General features: G+C 48.8%; 2 protein-coding genes and 1 non-coding gene across 4 annotated transcripts in view; 1 reads left to right on the forward strand and 2 right to left on the reverse strand.

Moving 5' to 3' along the window:
- CRCP (CGRP receptor component) overlaps positions 1 to 2932 on the reverse strand; it is a 29748-nt gene extending 26816 nt beyond the window's left edge. The window contains exon 1 of one of the 2 annotated variants that reach the window (XM_074556847.1): positions 2667 to 2932. Coding sequence is in view for 1 of the 2 variants with exons in the window: in XM_074556846.1 (XP_074412947.1) it covers positions 2761 to 2768 (8 nt within the window). In the remaining variant the exon portion in view is untranslated. The remainder of the gene's footprint in view (positions 1 to 2666) is intronic. The other variant, XM_074556846.1, reaches the window with a different exon arrangement.
- Positions 2933 to 2986: 54 nt separating this feature from the next.
- On the reverse strand, positions 2987 to 3057 carry TRNAG-GCC (transfer RNA glycine (anticodon GCC)). The gene has a single exon. It is a non-coding gene; the product is annotated as a tRNA-Gly (tRNA).
- Positions 3058 to 8806: 5749 nt separating this feature from the next.
- On the forward strand, positions 8807 to 16890 carry LOC106630083 (argininosuccinate lyase). Its single transcript, XM_074556925.1, has 17 exons — positions 8807 to 8964; positions 9667 to 9729; positions 10937 to 11131; positions 11721 to 11804; positions 12104 to 12160; positions 12396 to 12493; positions 13090 to 13167; positions 13375 to 13452; positions 13596 to 13648; positions 13974 to 14036; positions 14200 to 14314; positions 14940 to 15024; positions 15173 to 15232; positions 15447 to 15530; positions 15728 to 15808; positions 16150 to 16256; positions 16635 to 16890. The coding sequence occupies exons 2-17, from the start codon at positions 9718 to 9720 to the stop codon at positions 16783 to 16785; spliced, it is 1401 nt and encodes a 466-aa protein (XP_074413026.1). The 5' UTR covers positions 8807 to 8964; positions 9667 to 9717; the 3' UTR covers positions 16786 to 16890.
- Positions 16891 to 16998: the final 108 nt, after the last annotated feature.

The raw sequence follows: 16998 nt of genomic DNA on the forward strand, positions 1-16998 counted from the left end.
TCCATGCAGTCAGTAAAATAGTGAATAAATATTGAGGATATTTTGCACAGTTTGCCCCATAAATCATAACACACTTGTACAACACACTCCTTTCACTCAGTCACCCTATTTTGCTCACTCACCCAATTTCACACACTCAAACCAAATTGCTTTGCTTCTTAGGAAAAAAACGCCTCAGACTTTATTTAAATAAACACTGATGGGAAAAAGAATTCAGATTACAAGCACTATTGTCTTTATCAGTCAGGAGCACCCTGAGTATTTTAGCACCATGGACACCTGTGTGTGTGTAGACATAAACAGGGTTTAATTTTTATGTGTTGTACTGAATGAAAAAAACCAATTTATTGCATTTCCTCTTTATTTATTCTCCCCATCTTTATGTGCCTGTTCCTATATTAAGGCTGAGTTTCCCATTTTCCATTTCCTCAGTCCCCATTAAGAATCCTTATCCAAGGCTGGCAGGGTGACTGCAGAGCATGCCTTTAATTCCTCCTGGATATTGTAAATTTATACATTTAAAGTATAAAAAGGGAGAAAACCCGCCCCAGAACATCCTCTATTCCCTGAACAACACATTCTGCTGAGCAGTCAGCAGCCACAACAACAGAAAGTTTCCATACAAAAGGAAAAAAAAAAGCTTTTCTCAGGTCTGTGCAGCAGCTTAGGAAAAAGCAAATAAAAAAAACCAACAAAAAAGGTACAATGTGATGTTAAGCACCGAGAACGGCCTGAATAGAACTGTCACGTTCATCACTTTCACATGGTAAATGCATCCACAAACTTCCACAGGTTCTAGCATTGTTTTTAAATGAAAAGGACCTTCGAAAATACGCTGAGATGAACTTCAACTTCCATTTCGCTGACCCGAGTGAAACTTCAGCAAGTGAGCTCAGGCACGCATTAGTTTTTCATTCATGTTTCCCAAACCATATGTAGCTTTTGTTGGGAGGGAAATGCGAGTCTTCAGAATGTTTGCATTCAGCGGGGCCCTACAGAAATCCCCGCGGATCAAAGACATTCTATAGGGACAATTACGGGTGGAATTCCTCGGCTGAAAGGGGCTGAAACCAACACTCGGCCGTGCTGCGGTTCAGAATGAAATTATTTAAGATAATTCCTTTCCTTCTTTCCTTTTTCATTCCAATCCGCTTTGCCATTCAGAAAAAAAAAACTTTGTTTTGCACTCCTGCCAACGAGGCAGTCTCAAATCTTCAACAGTTCTGAAATATCAGAATTATAAATTGATCAACTTTCACAATAGAAATAAAATTTCCTTCAGTCCTGGCTCGCAGCTACCAATTTTACAGTCAGGAAACAAAGAATTCTGAATAATGGATTCTAATGTGTATTTTTAAGCAGTCAGCTCAACACTTTGCTTAATTTTTATGTGATTAAGACTTAAGCAGAAAGGTAAAAATTTTCATGGTAACACCAAAAACAGAAACACTTTGTAGAGTCTTTAAATAGCTCATATTTGCCCAAATTTTAGTCTAAACCAAAATACTCTTGACTAGGGCTGCATATTTGAAAAATATCATAGTACATGGCATCATACCTTTGCAAATATCACTGACACTTCATATTTTTAAGTCTGCTGCTTCACATTTGTTATATATTTAAACCTCACAGTTTTCTGAGAGATCTTTTCTCTAATAACAGATAATTCTGGTAAGAAATACAGAATAATTCTGATAAGAAAAATCCACAGTAAGAACTTGGAGAGTTGAGTTGCAAAGTTTCCCTTCCAAATCAGGCAGGAGGCAAAAGTAGATTAATAAAAACTCAGTGGATGTGTAAGAAGCATCACAGATTTTTTTTATTAATGCTATCAAAAGAATTTTTCTCAGTGTACAACAACCAGAACAGCTAATTTCTCTGCAGGCTGCTATTCATATTAAGACTGTCATACAAACCTGTACTTCAGCAAATGTTTAATATTTTTATCAACTTCTGATTTTCATGCTCATAGTAGAGAAGATTTAATGATAACGAAGCACCCCTGGATTAAAGGGCTGCAGGAGCTCAGTGACTTTGAGGGATACATCCCAGGAGTGCCCTCACCCATTAGAGACATTAAAATTAAATGAAAACTAGAAATTTAACCAGCTCCACAGAACTCGTGAGATTTTAAGCTTCAAAACAGGCCAAATCTTATTGTTTTGTGCCCAAAACACACGGTAAGAAGGCCTGAAAGAGCCACCAGCCAAAATTCTGCCTCTCTTATTGTGTTTGCAATGCTGGCACAAACTCCTCAGGTTTTTTCCTTCCCTAGCATTTCCAGCTCCTACACAAAGCTCACAGGAATAATGAAAAATCCCCATTTTGCCTCTCACAGGGCAGAGGGGACAGGAGGGGACAAGAGTGAGATTAAGGCCAAACCAAGCTGCCTTTCACCCCAACAGCCTATCTGACAGGAATTTTCATAAAATAAACCCTTCTGACATTGAGCAGAACTCACTGCTGGGTGCAATAAACCCCTCACGGATTTATTGTACCCTCACGGATTTATTGTAACCTCACGGATTCATCGCACTGTCACACCCCTCACGTACAGACCGACGCGGATGTACCCCCCCCACACACCACATTCAGATGTGCCCACACGCACCCCACGCCCACAGAGAAACACCCACACACCCCATGGAGATTTTCCCCACACAAACCCCGCTGAGATGCCCCGCAGCCCCGCTGTGGTGACGGCAGGGCGGCTCCGAGGCCCGGCCGTGCCCTGTGCTCCCCCCTCAGGCCCTTCCTTACACCTCCATCTTGTCCTCCCCGGCGCGGCCTCCCCGAGGATCCTCCCGCTATCTCCGGGCAGCCGCGGCCCGGCGGGGCACGGCGGGGGAGCAGCGGGCCGAGACCCGGTGGAGCTGAAGGAGGATTTGGCGGCCGCGACGGAAGCGGAAAAGGAAGGAGAAAGAAGGAACTTTAAAAAAAAAAAAAAAAAAAAAAAAAAAAAAAAGTAAGGCGGAAAAATATCATCTGCATTGGCCGGGAATCGAACCCGGGCCTCCCGCGTGGCAGGCGAGAATTCTACCACTGAACCACCAATGCCGGTGATGTAGAAGTTTCTCTCACCATGCCTTTTGTCCGTATATCAGACAGAAAATGGTTTAATTTTTCTCTGAAATCACCCAGATTGGCAATTAGCCGCTGTTAACTGTGACAAAGGCAAAACAGCATCGGGAAAGTACTTTCAAATCAAATCTTTAACCACGTACGGAGTGCTGCAGGGCTGAGGTAGTTGTGTAATACTCCTGTTGTCTTTTAAAGCACACATACATCAAATTCATCCTCACCGGGTCTCCCCCAGCTGTCACCGTGATTCTTTCCCATCTAAACCATGTGCTATCAAATTTTCCAACTGCTCTTTTCACCCTTAGTAAAACCAGTGAAACTTCAATGGGTGCAAACAGCTAAAAATCCTAATGGCAACAGCAAGGAAAATTACCGGGCCAGGGAAATATTAATTCCTTAATTTTGATATTATCTCTCAGGGGAAATTTCATTTGCAGACACAGCAACTCTAACTCCCTAAGGAGTGTCACACAGATGGATTTGCTTGCTTGCAGCTGGGATTTAAGATCCTTTTAGGGATTTGGGGAACTGAATGGGTCCCACAATCTTTGCCTTTCAATTCCAGCACAAAACCCACCAGCCACTGTTTTCTCCCTGACCAAACCAGACAAAATTAAACCTTTTCTTCTCCTTGGGGTGTTGCAAATCCTAAACAAATTCAGAGCAAACTGCTTTAGGAACAGTCTCCAGTGCCAGGACAGTGGGCAAGGAGCATCTCCCAGTTTTCCAGAAATTTCCATCACCACACATAGAAGTACCAGGCAAAATTGAAAAGCCAACTGCAAAGGCTTTTCAGCCCTTTTAATTTGAAAACTCCTAAAAATTTTTTTTGGTGGGGCATGTGCACCCATCACACACAGATAGAAATTTATTTATATATCAGAATAATTTATTGTGGAATAAAATGAGGCAGGAGAGAGCTCTGCGAGCTGCGGGTGTGACTCAAGAGCACAGGATGTGATGGATGCTGCCCCTTTTTCATGGCAGGATGAACTGGCCTTGTCAATTGGCCAAAAGTTCAATTATTACATTTATTTCCACCCTTTCCCCAAAATTTCACTTTTCTGACATGTTTTTCCCATCCCTTCCCCAAAATTTCACTTTCTTGACACATTTTTTCCACCTTTTCCCCAAAATTTCCCTCACCTGACACATTCTTTCTATCCTTTCCCAATAATTTCACTTTCCTGACATGTTTTTCCACCCTCTCTGCAAAATTTTACCTTCCTGACACATATTATCTATCCTTTGTGAAAAATTTCACTTTCCTGACACATTTTTCCACCTTTTCCTCAAAATTTCACTTTCCTAACACGTTTTTTCCACCCCTTCCCCAAAACTTTGCCTTCCCAACACATTTTTTCTATCCTTTCCCCAAAATTTCACTTTCATGCCACATTTTTTCTACCATCTCACCAAAATTTCACTTTCCTGACGCATTTTTCCACCCTTTCCCCAAAATTTCCCTCCCCTGACACATTTCTTCTATTCTTTCTGTAAAATTTCACTTTCCTGACATGTACTTTCCACCTTTTTCTCAAAATTACAACTTCCTGACACATTTTTCCACCTTTTCCCTAAAATTTCACTTTCCTGACATATTTTTTCCACCATTTCCCCAAAATTTCCCTCCCCTGACACATTTCTTCTATTCTTTTTGTAAAATTTCCCTTTCCTGACACATTTTTTTCCACCTTTTCCTCAAAGTTTCACTTTCCTGACACATTTTTTCCACTCTTTCCCCAAAATTTCACTTTCCTGACACTTTTTTCCACCCCTTCCCCAAAATTTTGCCTTCCCAACACATTTTTTCTACCATTTCACCAAAATTTCACTTTCCTGACACATTTTTCCCACCCTTTCCCCAAAATTTCACTTTTCTGACATGTTTTTCCCATCCCTTCCCCAAAATTTCACTTTCCTGACACATTTTTCCACCCTTTCCCCAAAATTTCAATTCCCTGACACATTTTTCCACCCTTTCCCCAAAATTTCACTTTCCTGACACATTTTTCAATCCTTCTCCTAAAATTTCACTTTCCTGACACATTTTTCCACCCTTTTCCCAAAATTTCACTTTCCTGACACGTTTTTTCCACCTCTTCCCCAAAACTTTGCCTTCCCAACACATTTTTTCTACCATTTCACCAAAATTTCGCTTTCTTGACACATTTTTTCCACTCTTTCCCCAAAATTTCACTTTCTTGACACATTTTTCACCCCTTCCCCAAAATTTCACTTTCCTGACACATTTTTCCACCCTTTCCCCAAAATTTCAATTCCCTGGCACATTTTTTTCCACCTCTTCCCCAAAATTTCACTTTCATGCCACATTTTTTCCACTCTTTCCCCAAAATTTTAATTTCCTGACATATTTTTTCCACCCTTTCCCCAAAATTTCCCTCCCCTGACACATTTCTTCTATTCTTTCTGTAAAATTTCCCTTTCCTGACATGTACTTTCCACCTTTTTCTCAAAATTACAACTTCCTGACACATTTTTCCACCTCTTCCCCAAAATTTCACTTTCCTGACACATTTTTCCCACCTTTTCCCCAAAATTTCCCTTTCCTGACACGTTTTTCCATCCATCTCCTAAAATTTCCCTTTCCTGACAAGTCATTTCCCACCTTTTCCTCAAAATTCCACCTTCCCGACATTTTTCAACGCACCACAAAGACTCAGCTGGGGATGAAGGACCGCAACACAAACACTTCTTGTTTTTTTTATTCCCAACACCTTTTTCTCCCCTGATAGAGATTTCCTAAACCTTTCCCAGTGCAGAAGGAACCCAGATGTGGCTCAGCTCCATCTGAAAGTGAATATCAGGAGAGAAGCCACGAGGTGAGGAGGTCGCTTGGGCCTGAAGTGCTGCTCTGTAGGTGGCAGACAGCGATGCTGCCCCATCCATGGGGAATGCAGACATGGGTTTTTCCAAATGTGCTTAGCATGTCAACATTTTAACACCGTGATTGTTGCTTGGGGAGAGAGGGGCCTCTGTTAACTATTGAAAGCAGGGGGCCCAGCACTTGCTGTTGACAGCAGATCTGCAGGGTATTTGTGTTCTTTGTCATGAAAGATGTTTACTGTGTTCAGCATTTCCCCCTCAGCATCCTATGGTGGCTATTTTTTTTTCTTTTTTTCCCTTTTTTTTTTGGTCTTTTACGTTTAAAAATTAGTTAAAAAGCAAAGTTGGGGTTTTTTGGAACAAAAATATGTCAGCAGGGCTCTGTGTCAGCCGAGCTGATGGTGCATGTTCAGCTCATGGAGATGTTTTCTTTTTCCAAAGCAAAAAGACAGCTAAAAAAGGATGTTTTTAACAGAAGGTGCATTGTAGATGTTTCTGCCATCCTTTTCCTTCACAGTCCTGTGGTGAAAATTGGAGTTCCAGAGCCACCAAAGCTCCTTTGGAGCTGCACTCCCTCAGCATTGCACTCTCCCAGCAAAAAAAGTGAAATAGAGACTGATTGATTAGAGAAGTACAATATTTGAAATAATATTTGAGGTAAAAGTTCAGATATTTGAGAATATCTGAATTTTTCCTTCGTATTTCTGTGGTGAAAATTGAAGTTCCAGAGCCACCAAAGCTCCTTTGGAGCTGCACTCCCTCTGCATTGCACTCTTCCAGCAAAAAAAGTGAAATAGAGACTGATTGATTAGAGAAGTACAATATTTGAGATAATATTTGAGGTAAAAGTTCAGATATTCTCAAATATCTGAACTTTTTCTTCACAGTCCTGTGGTGAAAATTGGAGTTCCGGAACCACCAAAGCTCCTTTGGAGCTGCATTCCCTCAGCATTGCACTCTTCCAGCAAAAAAGGGAAATAGAGACTGATTGATTACAGAAACACAATATTTGAGATAATATTTGAGGTAAAAGTTCAGATATTTGAGAATATCTGAACTTTTTCTTCACAGTCCTGTGGTGAAAATTGGAGTTCTGGAACCACCAAAGCTCCTTTGGAGCTGCACTCCCTCAGCATTGCACTCTTCCAGCAAACAATACTAGAGAAAGACTGATCACAGAAATACAAATAAAGTTCAGATCTTTGAGAACATTCAAATATATTTAATTAAATTTCTCTGTGCTGCAGAATTGGCAATTTACTCTCCAGTACTTCTTTTCACCTCAAAAAGGGAAAATATTGGGAATGATTTGCCACCCCCTGTGCCAGAAAGGAAAATAAGTGGGAGACTTTTCCTTCAGAACTTCCCCAGTATTAACTGTGGGATGAGGATTTTGAAGTTAATCTTTCTGGTTCAAATAAATCACACAATGACGGGAAATTTGGATGGATGAAATGATGGATTTGTTCTGTTTCCAAACCAGAACAAATGGAGAGGACAGTAATGAGAATGCACTTCAGTTTGCATTAGAAAGTATATTTTGCATTGCTGTTTTACTGTTTTCCCCTCAAAAAAAGTTCAACTCTCCAGCTCCAAGCTTCCTTAAGAAATCCTATTTCTTCAATGTTCATTTTTAAGTTGAGGAATTCTGCTTGTATTTTGGTTTACTTCCACTCTCATGGTAAAAATATTAATCTACATCCTACATTGATTATGATAGAGAAAATATAATTATTGCCTGTTTGAGCTAAAAATAAAGAGTGAATTCATAATTTCCTAGACACACACTGGGGCAGGAGCTGAGCAGAGCACTCCAAGCCAGCTAATCCCTGGGAAGTTTGTTAAATCCACAGAGGCACTGCTGACAGATCCCATGTGGATGGAATATCCCCTGTCACATGTAATATCAGACACAGGCTAGCAAAATCTTATTTACACCCACTCACTCTAGTTATAAACACAGGGCTGAATGTTTTCACAACACATTGGCAATCTCCTGACAAAGCCCACAGTGAGGACAAGGATACTTGGAAAAGGTGGAGAAGACAAGAAAGGTGGTAAAAATGAGGGAATTCACAAGAGGAAACAGGAATGCAAAAGAATTGAGAATTGTTTCAGTTTCCCAGTGGAGGAAAAGGGGATAAGTTGTAGAACTGAGAGAGCAGTAGGAAGGTTTAAGGGAGGAAAATCCAACAAAAACGTGGATGAGAAAGCTGGAATATGTTCATGAGCTCTATGAGAGGTTTGGACAATGTACATGGAAAAATATTGCACTGCAGGAGCTCACTTGGAGAAAGCAGCAAATACTCAGCTTTCTGTGGAGGGGCTGCAGAAAATGCTCTGAGGAGTTAATGAGAAATTCGTGCTGAGCCCCAGCTTTGCTGCTCTGAAAGATCCCTTGTGCTTCCCATCAGTCACTTCATTCCATGATATTCAGGAATTGAATTCAGGGTGTGATGGGTTTAATACAGAGGTTATTGCCACAAGTACAACTCCAAGTCCCACAGCCACTGCCCGAGGCTCTCAGGTGACCCCACAACCAGGGGACAGCAGGGGAGCCCCAAATCTGGGGCTGCAGCATCTTTCCAGGTGGGAAATGCAGAGATGGGAAACAAGAGGCTCCCTTCTATTTTTTGTGTTTGCTGGGTGTCCATGGGCACAGGGCACTGGATCGGTTCTGTTTATATTAAAGATTGCTCGTTAGAGGGGTGTGACACAGCGAGGTTCGCCATTCCCAGCAAAGCATTCCAAGGCTGTTCCTGACCTGTCCAAGCTCAGCAGCCACACCGGCTGAGAAGCACCACTCGAGCATCCCTCCCAAGCCTCGCTGTCCAAAGCACCCCCTGTGCCCGAGCAGCGCAGGGGTGGGAAGGGACACGGGGGACACGGGGGGGACCCGAGCGGGGCCGGCCCCGGGCACTCCCCGCCCAGGCGGGGCGGGCCGAGCCGCCGGCCCCGAGCCGAGGGCTGTAAAAGCGGGGCAGCGGGGCCGGGGAGCAGCGAGCCACAGAGCGGCCGGGGCTGCGTGCGGAGCAGGTGAGCGGTGCCCGGGGAACCGGGAGCGCACCGGGAGCGGGGCAGGGAGCCGTCCCCGGGGAACCGGGAGCGGGGCAGGGAGTGATGCTCAGAGAACCGGGAGCGCACCTGGAGCGATGCTCGGGGAATTGGGAGCGCACCGGGAGCAGGGCAGGGAGCGGTGCCCAGGGAACCGGGAGCGATGCCCGGGGACTTGGGAGTGCACCCGGAGCAGTGCCCAGAAAATTGGGGGCGCACCGGGAGCGGGGCAGGGAGTGATGCTCAGGGAACCGGGAGAGCACCGGGAGGGATGCTCAGGGAACCGGGAGCAGGGCAGGGAGTGAGGTCCGAGGAACCGGGAGCGGGACAGGGAGTGAGCCTGGAGAACCGGGAGCGCACCGGGAGTGATGCTCAGGGAACAGTGAGCACTCAGGGAGCGGTGCCCGGGGAACCGGGAGCGGGGCAAGAAGTGATGCTCAGGGAACCGGGAGCGCACCGGGAGGGATGCTCAGGGAACCGGGAGCGCACCGGGAGTGATGCTCAGGGAACCGGGACACACCGGGAGTGATGCTCAGGGAACCGGGAGCGCACTGGGAGTGATGCCCGGGGAACAGTGAGCGCACAGGGAGAGGTATCCGAGGAACCGGGAGTGCACCGGGAGGGATGTCCGGGGTACCGGGAGCGCACACGGCGGCAGCTGAGCATCTCCTCGCTGTCCCGCAGGTTGCACCAAGTGCCAGGATCGCTGCACAAACGAGCAAAACGTCGTCCGAAATGGCAGCCGAGGTGAGGGGGATTTGCTCCGTTTGAAACGGGCGGGATCAGCATCCCTGGGAGGGTTCAGGAAAGGTGTCCGTGTGGGTTAGGGGTGGGCCTGGCAGTGTTGGACTCGCTGATCTTGGAGGTCTTTTCCAACCTTCATGATTCTCAGAGTGGTTTTCCCGGGTTTTCAATGGAGAGGGGCACAGCGAAGGTCTGTGCTGCAATAGCCCACAGTCCCAGCTCTGGTCCCGGCAGTGAAGATGCTCCTGGACACCTCATCCCACCCCAGCCCTTCCCTCCAGCAGCACCATTCACCCCTGTCCCCTCTGCCCATCACGGCGGCTCCAGCCAGGAGCTGCCAAACTTTGGGTTTTTCCCCCATTTCCCTCCTGCGGGCAAACTCAGAGCTCCGGCACTCCGAGCCCTCATCCTGCCCTCCCAGGCTCCCTCCTGCCCTTTTCTGCCCCAATCCCTGGGGAAAGGAGCCGCTGCTGCCGCTCCCTGCCCGCTGTCCATGGTAGCTCCGCCGCCCGCCTGGCGCCGCGCACCCGCCCAGCCCTTCTGGGGCTGCTTTGGGGTTTTCTCTTCCCTTTGCATCTCATTGGAACATTTGGAACACTGAAAGGCACCCAGGACTCCCTTTCTGCAAGCTGCTCCTTTGCGGGTTTTATCCTCATTTTACACGACAACGTCGTGGGCGCTGGAGCTGCTTCAAACGGTGACTTCAGACACTTTGTGGTTACAGGGGTGGCTTAGAGCGTGTGGCTTGTGCTGGCCCACAGCTCCTTGCCAGCTGAATGTTTCCTTCCAGTCTCCCTAAAAGAGTGGGATTTTTGTAGTATTTCAAGGATCAGAGAACAGTTTTCACTATATCCCTGACTCCTTTACCTTTTAATTGTTTTTTTTTTTTGTCGAAGTCCATCAAAGGTTCAGAGATCAGCAGCTGCCTTAAAAGACAGTTCCATGCTGGTCTTGCACCCCACACCCCGATGTTTATTTTCAGAGAATCCTGCAGAATTCAAATATCTTGGAGGATCCCCAAGCCATACCTGTAACCTCAAGGGATAAATTCTAGTGAGGGTGACATGCTCTAAGTCCAGGGGTTTGCTGGTGTAGACTGAATACAACCATTGCTGAGATGCTCCTCAGTTTTACTCTGATAAGGATGACATGAAGAGATTTTTAGGGGGTATATCCATAAATCTGTGTCTCTTCCCTTCATTTCTTGCAGGGGGACAAAATGATGGCAGGAAGGTTTGTGGGGAGCACAGATCCCATCATGGAGATGCTCAGCGCTTCCATTACTGTTGATCAGAGACTGTCTGAGGTGGACATCCAGGGCAGCATGGCTTATGCCAAAGCCTTGGAGAAGGCTGGAATCCTGTCCAAGACTGAGCTGGAGAAGATCCTGAGTGGCCTGGAAAAGGTATTTCTTCTCTTCACAACCTCTCATGTGTGCTGGAATGAATCTTTCCTTACCTGACAGCATCTTGCTGTATTAAAGAATGCCTTTAAATGTCCTCGTGTGCTCTTCAGACTGAGCAGGCACTAGGAATCATTTCAGTGGGAAGTAAGAACATCCTTACATCCTTTCCCTGCTGGCACGTGGAATTTTGAGTCTGGCTGCCCAGCTTGGCAGGAGGCAATGCATAGCAGGTGTAGGGGGGAAGAGGAGGCAGCAGAGAATTGCTTTGATAAAATATCCATTGGTGTTGCTCACCCACCCTGGACAACGGTGAGTCTGTGCAATGTTCTGTAGGAAAAGCTTTGTGGATGATGCTAAAGAAATCACTGATATTTAGGCTCAATTTTTCCTTGCAATGCTGAAATCCTTCATAACACTGCAGGGTTATCATGGATAGAGAGCTGAATCCCACCAACAGTGTGGAATATCAGAATGCAGTGAGCAGCCTGAATGCCAGAGTTTGCATGAGACTTCTGGGAATGCCAGGAGCTGGGATTTGCTGGGGACACTCACAGCCCCAGGGTAACTGTGGTGTTTGTGCTGTTTGCAGATCTCTGAGGAATGGTCCAAGGGAGTGTTTGCTGTGATCCAGACTGATGAGGACATCCACACTGCCAACGAGCGCAGGCTGAAGGTTTGGCTCCTCCAGACTCTTCTTCCTCACCCTCTGCCTGACATTCAGGGCTTGTCCCTCTGTCCCTCTGGGAAATCCCTTCAGAGCTGCAGGCACTGAACCCCCGGGGCACGGCCAAGGTCTCCAAGCCCCTTTTGTGGCATGGTACAAGTACCCAAAGCTGCCCTTCCCCAGAGCACATCCCATGGCTCCTCACAGGACCCTGGAGCTGAGTCCCTTGCAGGCAGGGAGATGTGCTCCTGTGCATTGTCCTGTTCAGAGCACAGAGATGCTGACAGAAACCCTGCTCTTGTCCTCAGGAGCTGATTGGAGACGTAGCTGGGAAGCTGCACACTGGCAGAAGCAGGAATGATCAGGTATGGACAGATTATTTTTGTTTCTCCTTTGGTATTCCTCCTCTACCTCACTTCAGGAGACCTCAGCCCAGAGTGACCTCCGGAAATCTTCTTGGAGAGCCAGAAATGCTGACATGACCACAGAAATACGACCAAATGATGAGAAGAAGACACACATTGCCATCACACAGGGCAAGGAGGGATTTGCCTTGCTGTCACTGCATTTGTGACATTCTCTGTGGCCAATCCCCCACAGGTTGTGACTGACCTGAAGCTGTTAATGAAGAATTCCCTTTCCATCATCTCCACACACCTCCTGCAGCTCATTAAGACCCTGGTGGAACGTGCTGCCATGTGAGTCCTTTCCCTCAGTCCCTGTTTTCCATAACTTTGGCCTTTTTGGGGGCAGGAGACTCTTTGGTTTGTCCTTTGTCTGACCCCACTGGGCAGCAGCAGGGTGTCCTGTGCAGGGAGTTCCAGCCAGGCATGTTGGGGTAGCCCAGGGGACACAGCAGCCCCATTTTCTCTAGAGTTCACCTCACAGAAACTTTCCTCATCCCTCAGAGAAACTTCATGCCTGGCAAAGGAGTTGAGGTGGGAGCTCCACACAAGATTTTGCATGTCACAAAACCCATCTGAAGGAGTGGAAAAAAGGATTCTGTAGGAGAAAAAGCTCAGCTGTGTTAGCTCCCTGTCTGGCTCTGCTCCTCACACTCCAGACCTGGGGTGGGCTGGGGAATCCTTGCCCAGAGGGGTTGCTGCTCCAGGCAACTTTCCAGGAGGCCCAGGGTGGATTAACCATTATGGAATACCTAAACCCAGTATGCCTGGTTTGAAGGAGCAGCTAAAGCACAACAGGCTAAAGATGCTCAGTTTGTGACCTGGCCAGGAGCTCTGCTGTGTCCCTGTCCCTGTCCCTGTTGCTCACCTCTCTGTCCTTCCCCTCCCAGAGAAATCGATGTGATCCTGCCTGGCTACACCCACCTGCAGAAAGCCCAGCCCATCCGATGGAGCCAGTTCCTGCTCAGGTGAGCTCCTCCCACCCTCCCCACCCTGAGGGCTGCTGACAACCCAGAGGGAGCTCTGCAGGCTGGAACAGGAACTCCCTGTGTCCCCTGGCTCTGTCCAGGCTCCTCATGAGGGGGATCCCAGGCTCCAGGCATGGCGGGATGATGGCTGGAGAGGACAGAGCCATTCCCTGCCTCACGTGCTCTCTCCCCCCTGTCCTTCCCCAGCCACGCTGTTGCTCTGACCCGTGACTCTGAGCGCCTGGGAGAGATAAAAAAGAGGATCAATGTCTTGCCTTTGGGAAGGTAAGATCTAATGTTTGTGTGATCACTTGGCCTTGCTTTGCTCTGCAAAGACTTCAGGGGTGCCTTCCCTGCTTCCCAGAGCTCAGCTTTGCATGGATAGGAAAGGAGAATTGCTTGATTTCTGGTTCTTTCTCCCCTTGCAGTGGAGCTCTGGCTGGAAACCCCCTGGAAATCGACAGAGAGCTGCTGCGCAGTGGTAAATGTCATCCTGGGCCTGAGGGGCATGGGAGTGCCTGGCACAGCTGGGAGGGAGGGAATGGCACCACAGTGCCCCATCCTGGAGCCAGAGCCTTTCATTGGCCAGGATTTGTGCTGCAGAGACAGGCAGTGCCAGGGAGGTGGGAGGAAGAGCAGCCCCTGCTGCACTCTGCCTGTCTGGGATCATAACAAAACCCCACTAAATGTGTTTGTGTTGCTGGAACTGCTCCAGGGCTCACAGTCACCTCCTGTGGGGCAGCCTGGGGCATTCAGGCTCCTGCCAGGGCCAGTGTGAGCTCCTGTGTCCATCCCCTTCCTTGCAGAGCTGGACTTTGCTTCCATCAGCCTGAACAGCATGGATGCCGTCAGCGAGAGGGACTTTGTGGGTAAGCACAGCCAAAGCTTCCAGCACGGGGGGAGGCAGCTCCTGACACCTTGCCAGCTCCTTTCCTTAATAAGGGACTGAAATGTAGGAAGTAAAGCCCCAATTAGAGATCTCTGAGTTGTCCAAGCACCTTTTCCCCTCCTGATCTCCTGCCTTCCCTGCAGTGGAATTCCTCTCTGCTGCCACCCTGCTGATGATCCACCTGAGCAAGATGGCCGAGGATCTCATCATCTACAGCACCAGCGAGTTTGGCTTCCTGACCCTCTCTGATACCTACTGGTAGGTGTTTGGTCTCTGGTGAGGGATTCTCCTGAGCTGCCCACGCTGGGTGAGGCAGTGCTGGGCTCTGTCTGTGCACGAGGCTGACCCAGCACCAAGAGCCTGGCACAAAGGCAGCCCCAGGGTGAATATTCCTCAGCAATGGGCACTTATTTGTCATTCTGGTAACTTCACCAAGTTTGCATTCACCAGTAACTCCTGCCCAGGACCTGCTGGCAGAGAGGACTTCCTCCTGTGCTGGGAATGCTGCCAGAGCCCTTCCGTGCCTGGCTGGGTTTGCAATCCCAACAGACTCCTTGTCTGCAGGGTGGCACAGCCACAGCCCTCCCTCCCTGAGATCACTTAGCCTGGCTTGCTGACACCACCTTTGCAGTGGCTTGGAGGGGGAGTCTCCTTCTCCTTTCCTTGTGAGAGGTGGGACAGTGTGGGAGCTCCAGACAAGGTGCAAACCAAAGGCTTTGCTGTGGGAAACATGAGAAGCTCAGCACCCTCAGTTCAGTGATTTCCTATACCCTTGACTGAAGTACAAGGAAAGGGGATTTAGAGGTTCCTTTCAGAGGGCAGGAACAGGGATTTCAGCCTGAGGGTTTTGCTCACCAGTGCACTCCTCACACCTTCCCTGCAGCTCTGGCAGCAGCCTGATGCCTCAGAAGAAGAACCCCGACAGTCTGGAGCTGATCCGCAGCAAAGCCGGGCGAGTGTTCGGCCGGGTGAGCCCCAAAGAGGAGGAGGAGGGAGAGGAAGCTGCTCCTGTTGGGGCTGGACAATCTCCTTCTTCTTGCCTTTGTAAAGAGCTGTGGGTTCTGGGGCTGTGCTTTGCTCTGTGCTCACTCCCTGCCTCTCCTGTTCCCTCTGCAGTTGGCTGCAATTCTGATGGTCCTCAAAGGACTCCCGAGCACCTACAACAAGGACCTGCAGGTAGAGCCCTTGTTCCTCTCCACAGCATCTCTCTGAGCAGACACATCATGCCCTGCCCTTGAGCTGTCCCAGCACTCCATTTCTGTGTGCTGGTGAAGGGGCTGAGGGAGGGGATGCTGCAGGTGACCCCAAGTGCCTCTGGGATCACATCCCTGCTCAGCCTGTTGGGCTGCACCAGGCTGGCTCAGCCATTTCCATCCCTGTTCCACCACAGGAGGACAAGGAGGCCGTCTTTGATGTCATAGACACCCTGAATGCTGTGCTCCAGGTTGCCACTGGAGTGATTTCCACCCTCCAGGTAAAGCTTCATCTTTTAAGTATTGAACATGGAGCACATTGTGTGAGTAACACAGGGGACAGGGCTCCAGACTGGTCCTAAAGTGAAAATTCTTCAGTGCCTCACCCACACTGCTCATTTTGGTCCCTCTTAGAGCTCATGTGCCCTAGGATGAGCTGATGGTAGATAACATCTCCCTCTGCCCCTCCTTTCTGCAGATCAACAAGGAGAACATGGAGAAGGCACTGAGCCCTGAGATCCTGTCATCTGACCTGGCTCTCTACTTGGTTCACAAAGGAGTAAGTGCCAGAGGGAAAGCTGGAGCTGGGATTTCTGTGGATGCAGAACTGCTCAGTCAGGAGCTGGGATGAGCAGTCAACAACCACGAGAGCTGAAAACGCATCCTTCACATGCATCTCAAGCAGTGCTACCTGGGGGACTTCATAGTCATTTACTCCCAAATTACTTGATCATAATTTATTCCTAAATCCTCCCCCTCTTCCACCCCAGCACTGCCAGATTCAGCTTGCATTGCCCTAAGGGAAAACAGGCCAGCTGAGAAAGTAGCACATCCATTTTCCTCGTGGAAAAGCAGCCCAGCTGCCTGGGCACTGAGTGCCACCTCTGCTTGCCCCTGCAGATGCCCTTCAGACAAGCCCACATTGCTGCTGGCAAGGCCGTCCACCTCGCCGAGACCAAGGGCCTCACCATCAACAATCTCAGCCTGGAGGACCTGAAGAGCATCAGGTTTGTACCTGTGTTATTTCCCTTCCCTGGGCTCAGCCTCCCTGATCTGCCTTCCCCAAAGTGCCTGGGCTGGGCAGCACCTCAACATCCTCCTGTCCTGAATGTCCCAGGCTGAAACTCTGGAGGGGGACAACTCCAGGAGGGAGGAATGGGCATGGGCATGGGCAGGAGCTCTTGGGAGGGGCTGGGAGACACCTCTGCCCTGAGCAGGAAGCCCCCAGAGGGGTTTGGCTCTGGAGTTCCTTGGTGAGCTGGTGTCAGGCAGCAGCAGCTCAGGAGCGTTTCCCCTGGGGAAAAGGCTCCGTGCTCACTCCCTCAGCCTCTGCACGGGCTGTGGGCACGGGGAGCAGCCCCTGAGAGCCCCCCCTGTGCCCCCAGCCCCCTGTTTGGCAGCGACGTGGCGCAGGTGTTCAGCGTGCTGAGCAGCGTGGAGCAGTACACGGCCGCGGGCGGCACCGCCAAGAGCAGCGTCTCCGCCCAGGTGGAGCAGCTGCGGGAGCTGCTCAAGAGGCTCAAGGAGCAGGCTTAGAGTGTGGGGAGAGATCCCGTGCCTGCAGCAGAGTGCCTGTGCCACTGGTCTGGAGTTAATAAACACTGGGGTGTCTGTAGTTCACTGAAATCCTGCTCTCGTGTCTTGGTTTTTCGGGGTGAGGGTGGGCTGGGCTCAGCCCGGGTTTGGAAGGGTGTGGGCTCTCCTCCCTTCCTGCAGGGGAGGCTGGCAGATGGGGATTGTCCCTTTTTG

Source organism: Zonotrichia albicollis, chromosome 22, assembly GCF_047830755.1.
Source record: "Zonotrichia albicollis isolate bZonAlb1 chromosome 22, bZonAlb1.hap1, whole genome shotgun sequence".
Lineage (NCBI taxonomy): Eukaryota > Metazoa > Chordata > Aves > Passeriformes > Passerellidae > Zonotrichia > Zonotrichia albicollis.

Excerpts from the sequence above, each read along its gene's own strand:
- LOC106630083 (XM_074556925.1), top strand. Across the intron at positions 13,649-13,973 it reads CAGAGAGCTGCTGCGCAGTG|AGCTGGACTTTGCTTCCATC; the intron begins GTAAATGTCATC and ends CCTTCCTTGCAG. Across the intron at positions 14,315-14,939 it reads ACCCTCTCTGATACCTACTG|CTCTGGCAGCAGCCTGATGC; the intron begins GTAGGTGTTTGG and ends CCTTCCCTGCAG.